At 43.9% G+C, this 20997-nt stretch overlaps 1 protein-coding gene across 3 annotated transcripts in view; it reads left to right on the top strand.

The window, feature by feature from the left end:
- MSRA (methionine sulfoxide reductase A) overlaps positions 1-20997 on the top strand; it is a 354714-nt gene that overhangs the window by 289693 nt on the left and 44024 nt on the right. Inside the window, exon 6 of one of the 3 annotated variants that reach the window (XM_071742208.1) lies at positions 2640-3527. The exons of the other annotated variants lie outside the window; for them this stretch is intronic. Within the exon in view, the coding sequence (XP_071598309.1) occupies positions 2640-2753 (114 nt within the window). The 3' untranslated portion in view covers positions 2754-3527. Of the gene's footprint in view, positions 1-2639; positions 3528-20997 lie in introns of those variants that run through there. 3 annotated transcript variants of the gene reach the window in all.

Below are 20997 nucleotides of genomic sequence, written 5' to 3'. Positions count from 1 at the left end.
TTGGTAGCTAACAGCCAGCTGGTCTGCCCCTGTTCCTGCTGGAGTTAATGGAGAGAGAAGGGCTGGGACCTGGGCACGTGGAATTACCTCCTGTCCCCACGGAGGGGTGAAGGATGTCAGCTGTCTGCCTGCCTGAAGCTGGGGACTCCGAATGCCTCTTTTTTCCCCAGCTGTTAAATAAGCATCTTCACTTTTTATGGCTCTCTAATTTGAGGTGCTGAGGACCTCAATAAATAACGTGAAGAATTCACACTAAGAGCTTCACGTTCCGGAGCCATTTTAGGTGCTGGAGTAGTGACAGTGCTCACATTTCACCAGCAGCCCTCGTGTTTCCCCTGCCTGTGTGTGTTTTACAGTGAGTTTTAATTTCCTGATGGCACACTGGTTTCTAAGTGATCCAAGGGGCCCTAGACACATTTTCTGCAATTCAGAGAAAAAAGTCTAGCAGGGTATAAGCAAACCAATAGAGTATTCCTATGTCATCTTCTCCACCTACGATGCTGTAGAATAGTGATGCACATCTGAGGAAATATCCCTCTCTCCTGCTTTTTTTTTTTTTTTTTTCATATAAATTAACTACGTATCTAATTGCCTCATCTGCCAGTCTGCAATTTGCCTGTGTTCACAGGTATATTGCTTTTGTGTTTAACTGCTTCATTTCCATGACTTGTGTGCCTAAAGGAGAGCTCTGGGTAGCACGATGCTAGGTGCTAAAATACTAAAATACAGACCTTGAAGAGAAGAAAGATCATTTAAAGCTGATTGAGATCATGTTAAACAGAGTAAGCATACCATGAAGGAATGCTGCCTTATCACCAGGATTAGAGGGAGGTCTGTGAAATGAGAGAGGGCAGAAAACAGCAGAATCATTTGATAAACCAGATTCTCCTCTTACAAATAATCCTGTTAAATTTAGGGGAGTGGGACCAGAATCAAATCTGTGCAAGATGGGAGGAAAATCTTGTCAAATGTGCACTGTCTGGAAGGTGCAGGTGCAGTTTCTGGTTGTGGCATTTCCTGATTTTGTTGATTGCTTGATTGTAACGTCCTCAATACACTCCTTTCAGAGTGGAATTTCTTAAATGAACACCACTCAGAGCTCATTAGCAGCCAGAGCTGTGCAGCAGCCAGCATTATCATGGTTAAAAAAAAAAAAAAAAAACCAAAAAAAAAAAACCTGGAGGAAGCATCAAGGCTGGAAACAATCATGTATGACAAGTTGAACCTGGGTGCAGAGTTTTGGAGCATTGGATCAGCTAATTCACGTAGTACATGCTGCTTCTGTGCTGCAGGGAGGAAAGAATTGAGTTTGTATTGTTTGCTTGGAGAAAGGTTGAGGTTAGGTGAAGTCTAATGGTTGGCAGCAGCCTGACCTTGCAGGTATTTTCACAGGAGAGCTTAAAAACTCCGTGTTAGAGCTTTGATTATCTGCCCTGTGCAGAGTGTGGAGCCTCAATCAACCCAAGTGGTCTTGCAATGAGATGAGGATCTGTCCTTGGAGGGTTCCCATGGTTTTTGCTGCAAGGATGGACTCTGTAGGCATCCAGCCCTCAGGCTTGCTGACACTTTGCTGTGGGTCTGCATTTCTGGTGCCTGGAGTGGCTTCTCAGGAGGCAGCCTGGGGCTATATCTGTGCTGATAAACACGGCCAGGGCACAGGAACAATCTGCCCTTCCTATTGTTCAGGTGGTCCTGGCAGAGTTTTGGTATTACTGAACTTTCCAGACACTTCCCAAGCACAGTTTGGGAGCTTTAACCTGCCAGAGACCATTCTCAGAAGGCATTTTGGATGCTGCTCCCCAGTTCTGGAGCGTGGGAGATGATGGGCACAGCCAGACCTTGCCAGCTGGCCTCTGGGTTAGTTGTGTTGTGGAGGTGTGAGCTTTCAGTCCACAGTTTGAGCAAAGTTCTGGTTTAGAGCCCCCATCCTTTGGGGTGAGATCCAGCAGAGCTACTTTTAGCCACTGGAAAACGAGACATCTCATCTAAGCTTCCAAAGTGGGGGCCTGCAGGAGTGGAGAAAGCTGGGATGCTTCAAAGGGAGAGTCATCCCACTTAGTTCCCAATTTGGGAAAGGCAGACAGCAGGTGACAAAGCCTCCCCTCTGGAGGCAGAATGGGGTGTTGATGTCTAGGGGAGGGCAGACACCTACTGCAGGATGCTGATAGGAACAGAGATGGATGAAACCAGGGTGAAAACCCATAGAGCACCAGGTTGGAAGGGATCTCAAGGATCATTGGCTCCAAACTTGCTTGGCAAAAGCATGGTCTAGACAAGATGGCTCAACACCCTGTCCAGCTGAATCTTGAAAGTGTCACCAGGCCAGCTTGGACAACGTGATTGAAGTTCATCCCTGTGTAAAGAGCAGCACAAGGCTTGGATAAACTCACACGGGATGCAAGTGTTGCAAAAGCTTTAAAGCCATCTGGGTACGAGCCCCCGTTGGCTGAGTGATGCGTTCACATGAACTGCAATGAGTTTGCTCTCCTCTCTGATAACTCACATCCAAAAAGTGCTGATTGGGAAAAAGAAAACTTTCAGCTAATTACTGTCATTTTTTTAAAAAAAAAATTTATTATTATTATTTTTCATTTTTTCCCTCTGCAAGCTCTGACTACTGTTCTTAATTTCCTGACCAGCTTGCGCCCTTCCCCCGCGCCTCTCCGAGCATCTGTGGTCGTTTCAAATTGAGCTGTACTACCTGCTGCTCCGACTTTCTAACATACCATACCAGTTGGTTTGCCAAACAGTGAACTGCCAGCCATCTGCCACCCGAAACAGAATTTACATTGTTTCATCTTAAAATAACGCCTTCGGAATATCAAGTAACTCTTTGCGTCAGGTTCCGCGAGCTGAAAATCAGCCAAGGATTAAAAACAAATACCAAATGTGCCACCAAAAGGAGCTGTGAAGGGAGAGGTAGAAGGTTGGGGAAGGTTGGAAAGGTAAAGCTTTGAATTTGCAGTGTACCTGAGCTGGAGAGAGAGAGAGAGATCATAAAGCTGAGGATTTTAACCTTGCCAACTGCAAATCTCCGTAACACGGGAGCGATTTCATGGGAGATGGGGAAGGGGGAGTGGGAATGGCCATAGCCTGGTGCTCTGCAGCTTTTCTCAGGTCAAATACTCCTTGAGCCTCAGTTTCTCAGTCTTCAAAGGAGCTGTTCACAAGTTCCTGGAGTAGTCTGGTCCTAGGTTTGGTCTTTGGGTTGCATGATTGTCATGGCTACGTCAGCTGGGTGCAAATCAATGAGTCAGTTGTAGCAGAGGATTCACTTAGAGGAGATTTAATTTGCCTGCCTCCTTATCCCACTCATTGGGAGTAAAAATAATAAATATACTAAAATTGTGATACACATTCTGCTGTTTGATATTAAACACTTTTAGTCATGATATTTTAGCATAAAATTTAGTGATGAAGAGCTGAACTCAAGCAATACTCACTGCTCTCTACCTGTAATGAGGATCTCCATAGGTGATGTTTGCTTGTAACACCTTCTAAATAAACATAGAATTCATAATCTAAACATAGTATTGCCCACTGGATTGCTACTTGGAAACATCCATCAACATATGCAACCCATGACCTGTTGTGAAAGGCAATAAACCAGAAATGGGTTCAGATGCCACCAAATGCTTTTAACTTGGCCCTTTCTCCTCCCTCCAAACCTTCCACGTGGTTCTAAAATCTCTTGAGCCTTAAAAAAAAAATGGTAGAGGTGTAGACTCCTTATAAATGTGTTAAAATGTCAGCCCACAAGATGAATTTCCAATGTGTTGGGTTCCCTGTTAAGGGGGAAATAGATGCATATTCCAGCATACAATGAAGTCTCCTTTCCTTCTTCTCATCTTCCAGGACTTTGAGACAGATGTAATTTGAGCAATATCCACCCATTAATAGGAAGTTAATTCCTTCAGATTGAATCATCACAAACCTGCATAGGGCACTGAGGAAGAGGAAGACTTCACATCTGGGGTGCCTGATAGATGTGGTCTACCTGGACTTCAGCAAAGCCTTCGACACCGTCTCCCACAGGATTCTCCTGAAAAAGCTGTCAGGCCACAGCTTGGACAGGGGCATCTGTGCTGGGTTAGGAACTGGCTGGAGGGCCGGGCCCAGAGAGTGGTGCTGAACGGGGCTGCATCAAAATGGCGGCCATGGTGTCCCCCAGGGATCAGTGTTGGGCCCAGGGCTGTTTAATATCTTTATTGACAATTTAGACGAGGGGTTTGCATCCACCATCAGCAAATTCTCAGATGACACCAAGCTGGGGGGGAGTGTGGATCAGCTGGAAGGCAGGAGGGCTCTGCAGAGGGACCTGGACAGACTGGAGAGTTGGGCTGATCCCAACGGGATGAGGTTCAACACAACAACCCCATGGGGAGCTCCAGGCTGGGCACAGAGTGGCAGAAAGGGAGCTGGGAGTCTGGATAGACAGGAAGGTGACCATGAGCCAGCAGTGTGCCCAGGTGGCCAAGAAGGCCAATGGCATCCTGGGCTGTGTCAGGAAGAGCGTGGCCAGCAGGTCCAGGGAAGGGATTCTGCCCCTGTGCTCAGCCCTGGGGAGGCCACAGCTTGAGTCCTGTGTCCAGTTCTGGGCCCCTCAGCTCAGGAAGGAGCTTGAGGTGCTGGAGCAGGTCCAGAGAAGAGCAAGGAGGCTGTGAAGGGATCCAGCACAAGTGCTGTGAGGAAGGGCTGAGGGAGCTGGGGGTGTTGAGGCTGGAGAAGAGGAGGCTCAGGGGAGACCTCATCACTCTCTCCAACTCCCTGAAAGGAGGTTGGAGCCAGGGGGGGGTTGGGCTCTTTTCCCAGGCAACTCTCAGCAAGACAAGAGGGCACAAGAGGTCTCAAGTTGTGCCAGGGGAGGTTTAGGTTGGACATTAGAAAGAATTTCTTTACCGAGAGGGTGCTCAGGCATTGGAATGGGCTGCCCAGGGAAGGGGTGGATTCTCCATCCCTGGAGAGATTTCAAAAGAGCCTGGATGTGGCACTCAGTGCCATGGGCTGGGAACTGCAGCGGTGGATCAAGGGTTGGACTTGATGAGCTCTGAGGTCCCTTCCAACCCAGCCAGTTCTATGATTCTATGATTCTAAATACCCAAACCCACTTCCTTCCAGCAGCATCTCCTCCAGGATCTGTAAACTAAGATGGAACATATGTTTTGGGCCAGAGAGCAGCAGCCTGTCGGGTTGATTACTTAAGCACTCAGAGGGCAATTACTCTTCCCTTCCTCTTTAAAATTAATGGCCTTTACCTACACTTGTCTTGGAGGTTTCCTCCATCATCAACAGGCAGAGAGCAGCACCCCCAGGGAACAATCCAACCCATCCCAGAACAGGTCTGGAGTCAGAATACCTCAATGACAATTTTTCCCACCTTTCTCCTAAACTTTAAACCTACATTTTAGTCTAGATGCATCGTACTAAAATAGATTCCACCTTCTATTTTGGGTTCCTGTTTGTTTCTTTATTTTGCAGGAGCTGCACACCAGGTTTTTCCTCTACCAAAACCCAACAGCTGCTGTAGAAATTTTTTTTTTATTTTTTTTTTTTGCCATTGATTTTTGAAAGGCTGAGCTCTTCTGAGTTAAACATTTGGCCTCAAGAGACCACTTCATATTCTGAATCTGGGTTGGACATCAGTAGTGTGAACCCCTCATTCAGATGTTTATGTTTCAAATTAAGTGGATTGACCCATTTTTGTGCCTAGAATTTCGAATGGGCTAACTATAAATTACTCTTTAGAAGTGCCTGGGGTTAACTTAACATTATTTTGTTGAAGAGGCAAGACCCATGGTGTGGGAACTTGCATTGGAGAGACATTTTCCACACTACTAAAATGTTTTAAGGATTCCTGGTACAGTCAGCCAGTTTTGGTCCAACAGAAACTCTCCTGGATAGTGACCAGGTATGGTTAGGAAGCTTGGATAGACAAAGAACTATTCCCAGTTGGCATTTTGGATGCAACCAGTGTGTTTGGGAAGGAAGAAAATGTAGCTGTGCCATGTTAGTTGGGTCTCAGGAGCACAAAAAGGGGACCTGGCACATTTTATTTGCCAGCATGGGTTGGTAGCTTGAGTCTCTGCATGATCTGCAGAGCTCTTTATTGAAGTGCTCTGAACTAATGCCAGGCACCTGCATTTTAGGTGTTATAAAATCTAAGTAGGGACCTGGCACAGCCTGAATCTCCCTGCACGTGCCTTGGTTTGCTCAGAACTGGGCAAGGACCCAGGTTCTGTGTTGGGAGCTTTCTTTCTGCATTATTTAGCTCCTCGTGTTTCAGTAGCCACTACAAGTCCAAAACCCACTTGTGCAAAGTGTTGTGCTGACATGGAACAGCAAGATTGCCCTGTTTCCAAACCCACTTATGATTCATGTAGAAGATGAGAGGTAAGAAGTATTTTCAAGAAACAGATGGTGGGAGCACGGGATAACAAAGAGATCCATTAGTGGAGGTATTCAATGAATTTCCTTTATTGCTTCTCCTCCCAGAAGTCTCACAAAAGACAGTTTATGATAAAGCTCCTAAAAAACCTCAAGAAAATAACTTCAATTAAGGCTTGAGGGTGGTAAGGTTCTACCTGGCAGATACCTTCAGTGCAGCCCCAGAAAAATTGGGGGAGATTATTGATAACCAAATTATTTTCAACTGGTTCTGACCAGGGAAAATTGCCCATGCTGAGTTTCATGCCTGCACATTCAACTTGCTACCTATAGCCAAACCAGTTAATTTAAAGCTATCTAAGGTGTCTTAGCAAAAACCTTCCATTTTTCTAGTTGCCAGTGTTTCATATCTCTCCTTTGCTAATCCTTTCACCTGCTAGCTGGGTTTCAATATTAGCAAAAAGCTGTTTCCACTTGTCCAAGGTCACTGAGATGTTTCTTCACAATGGAAATCCAACTATTCAGTGCTCCTAAACTCTCAGAGAAACATTTGAAAACAGCTACCTTTTAGAAAATCAAGGCTGAGGGATTAGATCATGCTCTGTGATTTGCATTTATCAGTGAATGCTTTTCCTGGCAAATCTTGAACTTTCTTCTTTTTACCTCAGCTGAAGTTTAGCCACCTCAAATTGCTGTTCCCAGGATACCATGGGAACTGTCAGGCATCTTGCAGCCTCACAGAAAGGGAAAAAGAGTTGGCACCTCATAAAAATTGCTCTTCTTGGGGGTGATGGTGTCACCCTCAGACTGTAGGAACCCAACTATTGTGGGTTTGTGGAAAATTTTATAAATTTGACTTTTAATGTCTTTAATATCCTGTTAAGGAACCATTTACAGGGGGAAAAGAAATTCACAAGGTTTTTTGCCCTTAGGGGTAGGAATACCCAGAGAAGATCAGGCTTTGTTTTTTGTGGTTTTTTTCCTGTTCTGTAAACAACTTCAAGCTTTTAAAGCCCCAAGAAATTGATAAGCAAAGATATCTGAGAAATAAATATAGTATCAATAATCCTTGTAGACTGTATTTATAGGAAACCAAGGAAACACAGGAACTGTAGGTGGAGGAATCAGAAGACAGACTTTATATTAAAGACATCATGAGCAACCATGTAGTGTGCTTGCTGTAGTGCCCCAGGTAATTCATGGAGGACTTGCAGACTATGTTGTCATGGGGATGATGTAATTTTTGAGGAAGGGTGTAATTGTTAGGAAGCTGCTCGTTCCATCCTGATGTAAATGCATTCTTCCATTTTGTGGGGAAAAAAAAAAAAAGAAGCACCCATCAGAATAAATTCAAGGTCTTTATGTTGGCCATTTGTAAGACTTAAATAGATAACACATGGGCAAAGGAACAGTGAAGCTGCTGAGGTCAGATTTAGCCATGGGAGCAATGATATTACTGAGAAGCAGTCAGTAAAAATATTCATTAAATGACTGTGAAATTGGCAGTGAAGGACAAAAGCTGGAGACAAACCTGCAATAGGCACAAATGAGATGACTTGGGCTGTGACTCCCAACCCAGATTTCTAGTCACTGCAGGTACTTGTGTCTGAAAAGCAAAGTGATTCTGTCTTTGGCACGAGTCAGTGACTTGAGAAAACTTTTTTATCTGGGCTGGACCCATTCCTTGTACATTGGGAGTGTTCAGAACCTCCCTGCTCCTAAGCAGCTCCTGGATCAGGAGCAGAGGGTGGATCAGGAGCCTTGGACCTTGCACGCCTTGTGCCTTCTGAGGACTGTAGGAAACTGGACAGAGAGGGGTCTGTGAAAAAGAATGAGGCCAGTGGTGATAAAAATTGCTTTCTGGACATCTCTGTGTGATTATTTTTTTTTTTTACTTCTGTCTATATGCATGTAGCTTGTGCTGGAAATTTCCCCATGTACATTTTCAAGAAACTGGACAGAGAGGAGTCTGAGGAAAAGGAAAGAGGCCAATGGTGATAAAAATTGCTTTCTGAACATCTCTGTGTGATTTTTTTTTTTTTTTTTTACTTCTGTCTCTATCTATGGAGCTTGTGCTGGAAATTTCCTCATGTACAGTTTCAGGAAACTGGACAGAGAGGGGTCTGTGAAAAAGGAAAGAGGCCAATGGTGATAAAAATTGCTTTCTGAACATTTCTGTGTGATTTTTTTTTTTTTTTTTTTTTTTTAATTATTTTTTACTTCTGTCTCTATCTATGGAGCTTGTGCTGGAAATTTCCCCATGTACATTTTCATGCCAGTTGCAAACTTGTTTACCTTTGTCACCCTAGGCAGCATCTCTGCTCTGTGTAGAAAGGAATGTTCTGAAGGCTGAGGAAAGCCATTAGTTTATCCCCCTCTGAGAGATGCATACTCCCCAAGACTGCATCCTGCACAAGATGCTGTCTGTAGGAGGGGTGGAATTCAGAAAATGTTTGACTCTTGTATTGAGAACAAGGACTGAGGACTGAATTCCACCGTGGTTTGCAGCCACAGCAGTTCCAAGAGGTTCTGTTCTCTTCGTGCCTGCCAGGGCTTGACCTTCTCCATACAGAGTTGATTTCATGTCAAGTTTGCTGAGAAAAAGATTGTTCAGGTATTCACTCATGAAAAAGACAAGTTATGGAGACTATCTCCCAGGAAAATAGTCACAAAAGTGAAGAAAAGCTGGTTTTAGCATTGTCAGCTGCTACTTTATGTCTGACACAAAGGTGATGGGCATGGTGCAGGTAGAGCATTGAGTAGAAACAGCTCTTGGGTTTGTATGTGATTTAAAAACAATTGTTGGTGACCCCTGTTCAGTTCTGGAGTCATTTGGAAATGAAAGTAATGGTAAATATTTAGAATAGAGTGGAATGGAATGGAATGGAATGGAATGGAATGGAATGGAATGGAATGGAATGGGAGAGGAGAGGAGAGGAGAGGAGAGGAGAGGAGAGGAGAGGAGAGGAGAGGAGAGGAGAGAAGAGAAGAGAAGAGAAGAGAAGAGAAGAGAAGAGAAGAGAAGAGAAGAGAAGAGAAGAGAAGAGAAGAGAAGAGAAGAGAAGAGAAGAGAAGAGAAGAGAAGAGAAGAGAAGAGAAGAGAAGAGAAGAGAAGAGAAGAGAAGAGAAGAGAAGAGAAGAGAAGAGAAGAGAAGAGAAGAGAAGAGAAGAGAAGAGAAAAGAGAAGAGAAGAGAAAAAAAGATTTCATTTGAAAGAGACCTACAGTGATCACTAAGTCCAACTGCCTAACCAGATGCAGAAAACATCCATTGTTTATAAACCAAAGGGTCTGAAACTCAATGTTTCCAGCTTATAGAAAAGCAGAGGTGAGAGGAGAAGCAATTTTACCACTAACCTTAACTGCTTGAACTTGGAAAAGATTTCACACATGGGACATTTCAGTCCTTTTGACAAAGATGTGGCAAGAGACAGTGGCTGGAAGTTAGCACTGGGCAAACCTAACATGGTACTTCCTAGAAATGAAAACAGTTGAACATTAGGATTGTAGAAACCTGGAATAATTCAGACGCAAAGGAGACTCTGGAGGTCTGTGGTTCAAGCCTGTTCTCAGAGCACATCTAGCTTAGATCAGGTTTCTCATGGCTCTGTTGGGTTGATTCTTTAATACCTGTAAGGATGGATGATCCACAGCCTCCCTGACTACCTGCTTGAGTTTCTGGCTACCCTCATGGTGAAAATGCTGTCCCCTGGTAGATCTGTGTCTGTTGCCTCTCATCTTTCTACTTTGTACCAGTAAAGGAGTCAGGTTCTGGCTTTTTTACCCTCAGACAGTTTAAGAAAACAGTAAGATCTCCCCTTAGCCATTCCCTTAATTCCCATTTCTCAGCCTCTCCATGTGCCCCAAGCCCTTTGGTAGCCCTTGAGGCAAGGGGAAAAGTGATGAATTTGTTTTACCAAGACACCAGATACCTTTCTGGAGAACATGAATTCTTCTGACTATGATTTTTGAGCAGTAGGAGTAGTATCACAGAACCATAGAATCAATGGTTTGTGTTGGATTATGATCTGGTCTCAACCCCCCTGTCATGGGCAAAGAGATCTTCAAGTAGATCAGGTTCCTGAGAGCCTCATCTGGAATGTTTCCAGGGATGGGGCATCTCCCACCTCCCTGGACAACAACCTGGGCCAGTGTCTCACCACCCTCCCAGTAAATAATTCCTTCCTTTTATCTAGTCTAAATTTCTCCCCTTTCAGCTTGAAACCCTTGTCCTGTTGCAACAGCCCCTGCTGCAAAGTCTGTCCTCATCTCTCTTATAGAGATATAATGGATATTAAAAGAACACAGTGCATCCTTTTTGTGTGCAGCAGCTGCTCACGATTTAATCACCTTAAACAAGTTTTTGTAGTGGAGTAAACACCAGTCCTTTAATTTTGCCTCCTTGATAAATGAAGACCAATTATTAGAGATCATAAAAATTATTCAAGGAGCTTGTGGTGCTTTGGTCATTTGTGGATGGGAGGAAAAGCTGCTGTAAATATGTATAATTTTGTGGAGAAAACTGAAGTACGTTTCTTACAAAACGAGTGTAAAAAAATTACAGCTTTCAGTAAAAATTAACATGTGCCCTGTGTCATGTCCTTGTCTTTTCTGGACAGCTTTCAAGCCAGGGATATTTTGTGAAGGTAAATTGGGTGCCATGGCCAAGTCTCTCCTACAAAATACAAAGAAATCATCGATGAGGTCCCATTACAAACCAGATCAGGAGACTCCAGTCGCTGTAAAGAAAGGTTTCAAAGGTTCACCCCTTGCTTCCTGGGGATTCTTTGCACCAAATTTTCCTTGGAAAAATGGGCACCTGCTCTCTGCCACGCTTTCCTCAAGGCTCTTAAACTCTTGAAGTCAAATAAATTTATCGACCTAACAAGGGAAAGAGAAAATTCATAACCAGATTCCTGGGGATTATCAGAAATTATCAGGGATGGTCAGAAATGGTGAATTCATATTTGTGTGTTATTTATAGATCAGTATATTCTGTGGTAGAAATATTTTTGATCCTGACTTGAGCTATTTGGGGGGACGGAGGTGGTAAGGAGGAGGAAGTTACGAAGATGTTGGCATTTTAAAGTTATATTTTTACAGAAATGAAACAGAACTTCTCATCTTTCCATTGAAACGCTCACAAAACCATCTTAGAAGAAATTACATTTTGCCATGTCTTTACTTTCTCATTTTCCCATCCCATTTTCCCCTGTAATACAATAACAAAGATTTAGTTCTTCGGTGCTTTTTCATTATTTTTGTTGCCATCTTTTATTTCCTTGATATTATTTTTGATGGCAAGAGGGGAAGAAGGTGGGGGAAAAGGGCTAGACAAAGGTGAATATTATTCTGATGCATCCAGGAGACTAGTAGAACCCTGAAATGGAGTTTAAATTTAGTGATTTCTTAGGAAAAGCAGCATATTTCAGTAAAGCAAAGCGCTTTGTCACTGAAGTTTTCATTTTCAGACAAATTTCATTTTGCCAAATATAATGAATTCTAACATTAATGTACAGTGATGCTGTTGCTCTAAAAAACCTTTGTTGATGGTTGCTATAGAGAACCTTTTGACAAACAGGTATATATATAGTAAGCTTTTAGACAAGTGCCTTTTTTTTTTTTTTCTTTTCCATCCCCGCCTGATCCTGAGAAAACAGATTTACAGGTGGCCACATCCTAATCTCACTTTAATTAGGGGAAATCAGAAGCACTTCATGAGCATCCTGGAAAGGATGCTGATCTGGAAGTGGACCAGAAGAACAATCCAGCTCTCTCAAGGTGTATTTCTTAATATTTGGTTGTTTGGGTTTTTTTTTCTACACTGGGTTCTGCAATCATTTATTTATGTTTGGTTACACATCTCTAACCCAAAGCCTACTTTTAAATATTGGGTTTTTGGGGTTTTTTTGTAGCAGGCCAGCTAGTGCCCCAAGCATAATTTGGCTCACTGTGCATAAGATCCTTTCACACCCTTCTAGCAAAATCTTCCATCAGAAAGTCATGAGCCCTGAGAGGACTTGGAGAAAATTTGTTACATTATTAATAAACCTTCTGATTAAAGGACACAGTTCCCTTTGGCTTTCCTAAATGGGTTTGATTCATGGTATTTTAATTCAGGCCCACTCCATAATTAAGGTGTTTTGATTCAATTTCATTTACCAGTGATAGGGACCCAAATCATAAAAAAAAAAAAAAAAAATCAAATAAAGGTGGAGAAAGGCTGAAGCACTCCAGCCTCAGAGGATGCTCAGCATCTTGCAGTCGATGGTGATATTTTCTACCTGAAAGGTATCAGATTCTTTTAGCTTCTCAGTGTCTCCTTTAGGGTTAAAGAGAGTAAGACTGGAGAAAGACAAAAGTGTGGCATCTCAGCCATGTCTCACACCTCACAAAACTGCCCTGGCTTGGCCACAGAAGTCTCTGATGGCACAGCTCGGAGGTCAATGCCTTACAAAGATAAAAGAAATAAACTTCAAAAGATTTGTGCCTTTCCCCAAGAATTATCTTAGCCATTTGTAGATGTGTTTCTCTGCATTATACTGAGATTTGACCAGATTATGCCCTACTAGACAAAGGGTTTAATTGAAGGATGAGGCTTTAATTATGTGTAGCCTGTGGAGTGCTTGCTGGCAATCCCCTTTCCAGCAAAATCAGAGAATCCCAGACTGGTTTGGGTTGGAAGGGACCTTAAAGCTCATCCAGTTCCATCCCTCTTCATGGTCAGGGACACCTCCCCCAGCTCAGGGTGCTCCAAGCCCCATCCAACCTGGGCTGAGACACTGCCAGGGATGGGGCAGCCACAGCTTCTCTGGGAAACCTGGGCCAGTCTCTGCCCACCCTCAAATTAAAGAATTTCTTTCTAATGTCTGACCTCAATCTCCCCTCTTCCAGTTTTAACCCATTTCCCTTGTCCTCTCCCTACCCCCCCGTGTCCAAAGCCCTCCCCCAGCTTTCTTGGAGCCCCTTCAGATATTGGGAGGTTGCTCTGAGCTCACCTGGGAGCCTCCTCTTCTCCAGGCTGAACAACCCCAAGCCCTCAGCCTGGCTTCCCAGGGAGGTGCTCAGCCCTCTGAGCATTTGAGTGGCTCTGCTCTGGACACCTTCCAGGAGCTCTGTGTCCTTCTGCTGTTGGGGACTCCAGAACTGGACACACAACTCCAGGTGGGGCTCTCACAAGGAGTCTCACACCAAGTGGAGGTGAAGCAGTCTCAAATCAGATCTGAGATAATTTTGCCCCCCTGTGTGGACACCATTGAGGCTTGAAGCTGAATTCAGGAGGCACGTTGGCCCTGACACAGAACTACCTTAATTTTCAAGCACTGTGGCTTTCGGATAGGCTGAGAGCTGATGTGCTTGTTTTCTTTTATTCTGCCTCAAGAAAAGAGTTTATTTTCCTTTCCCTACTGCTCGCTGAAATAAGGACTAAAAGAAAACTGTGCATCCTAGGTCACCTCCCTACTCTTCTACTTTACAGGTTTTAAAGTGCTTCTTCACATGTAGCTCTATAATTTCCCAGCCTTTCATGGAAGAGAGACTCGAGCTGTTTGTCAGGGTCATAGCATGAAGACCATTGTGTTCTGTGTCTGATCTAACAGATAAAGCTGGAATTTGCTTTCATGCTGCTGCCTGAAATAAATAAGCCATTGAGATGGAAGCTTGAATCCACCTTGCCCTCCTACCTTCTGGGATTCTAAAGACATTTGCAGAATTCTTCTCTTCCGCTCTGGTATTTTGAAGCCCTTCTAGATGGATGTGAGAAACAGAAAAATGTTTTAGTCTTACATTTTAAGACCTGCTTGTTCAGTGTTGTTATCTGCAAACTGATGTAATGAGCATGTGCTGTCTCAAATAAAGCTCAGAGGAGAATAACATTCCTATGTAGAGACACTTTTGGAGAGAAAGCAAATACCTTTTTTTTTTTTTTTTCCCCAGCCCCCCTCCCCAAGCCTCCTGAATAGATGTAGTCAGCTCTTTCTCTATCACCAAGGGGTTTTTACTCCTTTGCAATATGGCAAGCTATTTCTTCCTTCTTAAATTTAGTTTAATCAGCAGTTATGGCCCACTATGTGGCTTTTCATAATTCTACTGATGTTTCTGCAAATGATTACTTAGCTCAGTTCATTATTATTGCTGCGGACGCTCACTCACAAACATCTGTCAGGACTGACATAGGTAAAGCTGAGCCTGCCTTCAGGGGGAAGGATGGGTTAGAGATCCTTCCCAGTCCTCTTTTTGTAATACTTTGGCTGGTTTTCTCTTCTTTTTATTTTTTTGTGCCTATGTCTTCAGCACTGGATGTCATTATCTGCCCCAAATCATCTTTTTCTGTTTTTATGATGTCCTAATAATGAGCTTTTTTTTCATGTACCTCTTATTCCCACCCCCACCCCTTTTTTTTTTTTTTTTTTTTAATTTTTTTCTTCTAATATCATCTGCTTGGGATGTTCTGAGAAAAATGCAACAAGCTATGATAAATCACCCTGTCAAGTTACACAGTAATTCAAGCTGTTGCTGAAGGTACAGATAAAATCCAGCAAGAAAGGTGGGGGGAGGAATTTGGTTCTTCAGACCTTGCATCTCTCTGGTGTCTTTACTGAATCCATGGGTGGGGTGAGATGTGGGGGGGGTGTCAACCTTGCTGTTGTTCCTAATGAATCAAGACGAAGTTCTGAAGAGTTTCTTGGTCTCTCAGGAGCTATTTCCATGTTGCAAAGTCAGATACTCATTTCAAATCTCTGCCTTCTCCACCTGCACCTGCAGCTCAGTGAAATAGATTAAGTTTGGTAGGGTGTGAGTTAGCAGGTCAAAAGGGTTGGGAAGACCTGGCTGCAACCTATAGGGAGCCCTTTCCAGCCTGAGATTTTACAGTGGGCAAAGAAAGTAGAATGAAATTGTGGCAGTTTTGCAGATGTGGTCTTTGTAGTTGTTGTCAGAGACTTCCAAGGGGAAAAAACCACTTTCTCCTTTTCTTAAAGAAGGCCATCGAGGGCACAAGGGTTCTCAAGATGTTAAGACCAGTTAGTCTGGACATAACAGAGGTCTTAGAATTTCCCTTTCAGCTAAAAAAATGAGTTCTGGCAGAGCTGGAGCACCCACCTTTCAAAGCTGCTGCATCTGCTCACGAATAAAAGCAACTGCATTCTTTGAGAGTGAATGAGGTTTTGCTTTCAGATGAAAGAAAAAGGACACAGAAAGTCCAGCTACAAGGGTAGGACACAATATATGTTTCTTTTCTATGAAAGCAGCCATCTTAAACTGGATTCATTCTCTGAATTGCAGCTCCTCATGGCAGATGGGTAGGAAAACTGCCTGGATACTGAGAGATGTACATAGAAATGAAAAGCTGAGCAGATCCATGATTACAGATAAAAGAAATAGCCAGGTTTTAAAATAGTTTTTTACTCCCAGTTTCTCCCACCCCGGTGTAGCAATATTTCAGTAATTTAACATATTAGTGGGAAAAAAATAGCACTCAGAAAAGACATCATCTGGAGGAATGAAGATCCCCTGGTTTATAATAGTCAGAAATTGTCTCTGCATGGGGAGTCTAAAAGAAGCCCAGTGTCAATTAAAGCATAAAGCACAGCCTGAGCTTATTCTTGTGCATTAAATCGTGCTGGGCAACTTTTGCAGATGTAGAAGCTCCTTCATCCCCAGTGGTCACTTGTTAGCACATCCGTGGCACCATGTGGGGTGAGCATCAGCTGGCACCAACCCGGGCAGTTCCTGGCCATGGTGTGCACCAGCAAACAGAGGCCAAGAACCATTCCTGGTATGTAATCTGCATGTGGGAACCTGTCTTCAGGGCCTAAGAAAGGTTAATAGGATGGATGCAAACTGTGTCATAATGTTTAGCCTCTGGGCCACGGAGCAGTCTCAGGTGCATTTTATGAAATGAAATACAGGAATCGGTGAGCACGGAGACTTCTGAGTTCCCCAACAAAAGAGGGTTTCCTGTAATAATCCTTGGCAGGGAAAAAAAAAAAATAATAATGAACTGTTAGATTACCTTTACACATGGCGTTAGCAAGAATAGTGTTTTGGTGGGAGTTAGGCTGGGTAATAGACATGCTCTGAGCAGTGAAATAGCAGGAGAAATGCTTGCTCTGAAACACAATTACAAATCCCAGCTTTGCACAGATGCTCGTATGGGGCCTCTGTTGTGTGATGCCAGATGCAAAAATATCCCTTTGTTCAACAGTTCAACACAGTTTGTTCAACAGACGGTGACAATTTCCTATCACATTCATTCAGCTGAGCTCATCTATAAATTATTGAAGCAGCCTGGGATTTCCCTGCCTGGGAGATAACCTCTTTTTATCTGTGCCACGTACCTCGGAGTGGAGGCCAGGGCTGCTCCCCCTCGCTGGATCCCTTGGAAAAAAGCTACAGGCAATGCTCTCCTGGTGGTTTAGGAATCTCCAACCAAACCTTGCTCTCAAGGGGAATAAAAACAACCTTCAGGGTACACTGCAAGGCTCAGCTGTTTCTGGGGGGCTTGTGGGAGACAAACAGCACTGCTCAGCGTTATTTAGAGGAAGGGATGTTTTGGGTTTTTTCTCCCTATTATTTTTCCCTGGTGCAAGACAAGAAATCACATCTGCATAGCGTGTTTTCACGAGTTTTTTAATCATTGCAGAGAAATACTTGTGCTCTCTTTTGCACCCTTGTGCATATCCTCCTAACTGGTTCAGTCTGGAAGTTCCTTGGGGCAGAGACCCATCAGTCCTCATTATCCTGACACGAGCCATGCACACCCTTGCTGCTATATATATAAAATCATCTTGCATATAAAACCAGGGTTGTCATGGTGATTTGAAACTCCCTGAAAGCTTGCTGTAATGCAGTTAATCTTATGCACATATCTACACTTATTTAAAATCAACCCTATGACAAGTCACCTTATATGTAATGGCATCCAACCCACCCCTTAGGGAGCAAAAAATCTGCATAGGCCATGCAGCTGCCTTTTTGGGGAGTAATATTTTGAGCATCCAACTGCTTTTGACCTCACCTGGCTGCCAGATGTTGTCAGCTGTTCTTACAACCATGCAAGCAGTCTTCCTCATTTATAACTTACCAAATATAAATCATAGGGTTTTGTTGGGGTTCGGGGCTCCCATGGAGAAAGAACCTTAATGACACCTCAGAGTTCAGCATGAGGGTGAGAAGCTGCTGTTTCCTCCCTGTGTTCCTTAAATATTCAATGAAGACACAACTAGAGGGCAAAATTAAACAAGCAAACAACAAAAAAGCAGGATTAATTTTGCCATCCCTTTAGAGATGCTCTGTAGGGAGTTCAGCTTTTGATGGAAATCATTGGGATGGGATCAGGCCTTGAGAAGTCACTGTGAAAGGAAAAGGAAGGAGAGGTATTAGTATTGAATTTTCAAAGACTGCAAGTTATGTGCCCTTCCTGAAGAGAGTCCTTTCTGTACCCATCATTTTAAGTGCAAAATATGCAGTTCTTCCCACATCTGGATGGAAACAGTCTGTAGATGAAGACGAGATGTTCCTAAGTAATATTGCACAATGCAAAGGAAATCATACCAGAATGAAATCAAGTTATGACTTCATCCTACAACACACTGGAATATAGTCCAGCTCTTTTTTTTTTGGTGGCTGTTGTGACCTGTGCATGCTAAAAAGCCCCAGACATTGTGTGTGTGCCAAGTGCTAAGGTTGCTGTTCTGAAGTTGCCTTGTTTTAATGGTGTGGTTCACTTTTTTTTTTTTTTTTTTAAATGTCATTGCATTTAAGCTGCTTAAACAATTGGTAGTACCAATTAGCTCCTCAAATGGTAACTGGGAGAGAGTGAATAATAATTTGTGGCATTTGCTTCAGAGCAAAACTCTTGCTGAAGTTTTGAGGAGCTGAGCAGTAGTTTGAGGAATCACCTTCTGTGTTCTGGCCCTCCTCTTTCCTGAGTTCCCATGAGGTTGCTGAGCTTGGATTGCTCTTTCCTAATCCAGTCCATAGATGGATTGGTCTTCTGCCTCCCTCATTAAAGACTGAGAAATACTCCATCCATCTTGAGCCTATGGGGTTTGCTTTGCTGTGTTCATCCATCACTGGGTATTTTAACCTGCAGCTGTGGTCCAGAGTGTTGAACACATTTTATTGTGGGAGGTACCAACCCCTCAGTGTGTTTCAGAAACAGGGAGGAGCAGTTTCAGCATCTGATGTTCAGAATCACAGAATCCTAGAATGTGAAGGGTTGGAAGGGACCTCTGCACATCATCCAGCCCAAGCCCCCCTGCCCCAGCAGGATCCCCCAGGGCAGGACACACAGAACACATCCAGGGGGGTTTGGAAAGGCTCCAGAGAAGGAGACTCCACAACCTCTCTGGGCAGCCTGGGCCAGGGCTCCCTCACCCTCACACTCCACAAGTTTCTCCTCAGCTTGAGGTAGAATTTCCTGTTTTAGCTTAACCAGGGGTTGGATGTTGTCCACGTGTGGTGGGGAGCAAGGGGAAGAAGGCAGAGGCACTCAGTGACCTTTATCTATGTTTTCCAAGTCCTGTAGTTCTGTTTATTCTTGGCATCAACCCAAACTGGGGGATGAAGGGATGGAGAGCAGCCCTGCAGAGAAAGGCTTGGGAGGGCTGGTAGATAAAAAGCTGGAGATGAGCTGGGAATGAGCACACACAGCCCAGAAACCCAGAAACTGTGTTCTGGGCTGCATGACCAGGCAAGGGAGGGGATGCTCTGGAATCCCCAGCACAGCCCAGACATGGACCTGTTGAAGTGGTCCAGAGGATGCCACAGAAATGATAAAAGGGCTGCAACATCTCTGCTGTGAGGAAAGGCTGAGGGAGTTGGGATTGTTCAGCCTGGAGAAGAAAAAGCTCCAGGGAGACCTTAGAGCAGCATTTCAGAGCATGAAGGGGACTTGTAAGAAAGGTGGGAAGTGACTTTCTAGCAGGGCCTGTGGCAACAGGACAAGGGGTGATGGTTTGAAACTAAGAGAGGGGAGATTCAGACTAGATGTAAAGAAAAAATAGTTTATGCGGAGGATCCTCTACACAGAAAAGTCTGGACATCCAGCTGTTTTAGCTGGATCAGCTGGCCTCCAGGATCATTTTGTTTACTGGTAGAAAACTGGGCCATCCATTTCAATTAGTATAATATAAGGTCTGGATGATGTTTTCCTCTATTCCTTCTCCATTCTTTTGATAAGGCTTTAAATTTCTTCTTTTTAATTTTTTTTTTTGTTGTTGTTTGCCAGCTTGCCTTCCTCTCCCTTCATCTCTCCCACCTTTGTTCTTCTCTTGTTGCCTGCTATATTTTTTCTATATATCCAGGATTTCTGAACTGAAAAGCTTTCATGCAGCACCTTCATTCCTTGACTAGCTAAGTGCTTTCTCTGTTATTTAGTACTGAGTCTGACAGACACATGCCTCTGGCTTATTAATCTCGTAGAGTGAGGTTCATTATGGGGCTGTGCTATTAGCAAACAGGAAAGTGCTTCCTTATAATTGCTGTTCTCTAAAGGTTGCCTTGCCTGTGGATTCAGGTTCATCATCATTTTTGTTCTAGAAAGTGAAAATCTACGTCTGCTAATAGGGCTGGCCCTTATTACAGCAAGCAGCAGCCAGCAGTGGCTTTAGGGGAAGATTTAAGCTGTTTTTTTTTTACTTTAAAGCACTCCTAGGGATTGCCAGTGGGATGGTGTTAGGGGCACCTCTGTATCCATGCTGAGGAACTGAAGATTGGGTTCAGAGGTCCTTGGTCCTGTCCCTGTTGTGTGCAGATGGGATCCATCACCACAAACTCCTGCAGTGAAACTCAGCAGCCCCATCCTCCCCTGGTTCCACACCTGGGTCTTCTTTGCTCAGCAATAACTCCAGTTTCAGGTGTTGTCCTAGAGAAGCAGAATCATCTGCTCTGGGGACTCCGTATCCACTTGTCAAGTTGCTTCATGTGAGGAGTAAGAAAGTAAAAAAAAAAAAAAAAAAAAGGCATGAGGAATCTTAAGAGAGGTGAAGAGCAGGAGGTAGGAGCAGCTTTAAGGGTTCTTCCAAACCCAGCTTCATGCTCCAGGTGATTCTTCTGGGCACACCTCACTGAGAACGTGGTATTTTTATCTGATCTGTAGGATATATAGGAAGAGATGTAGGATGGTCCCCAGTGGCCTATATATTCATAGAATCATAGAATCATAGAATTGGCTGGGTTGGAAGGGACCTCCTCAGGTTCTACTTTGCTAGTGATACTCAGAGAATGGGAAAGCTCCTTCGTTGGGTTTGCAGGATCAGCTTTGGAGCAGAGCCAAAAGGAAAGGAAGTTGGTGAAGACTTAGCAACCCCCAGTCCCTAGGAGAAGCTGACAGGCTGTTTATTTATTATTTAGTGGGTGTCACTACCAGGGAGAGAGATCCAGCTCATGGGTAGGGGGTTAATGTAACTGAGTTTGTGATCTCATGCTCCATGGATGTCCCATCAGACCAGGGACCTGCCAGCACCAAGGAAAGGCTTCCCCACGACTGAACCACCCCCTGTGGCACTTTTTGTCTTCTCTAAATGCAGCTTTTTGAAGGGGTTGAGTGTCCTTGCTGTGCAGTCTACCAGATCCATAAACTCTGAGCTCAGTCAGCAGCAGCCAGAGGTGA

Source organism: Heliangelus exortis, chromosome 3 (assembly GCF_036169615.1).
Source record: "Heliangelus exortis chromosome 3, bHelExo1.hap1, whole genome shotgun sequence".
Classification (NCBI taxonomy): Eukaryota; Metazoa; Chordata; class Aves; order Apodiformes; family Trochilidae; genus Heliangelus; species Heliangelus exortis.
This window is presented reverse-complemented; position numbering and strand designations above follow the sequence as displayed.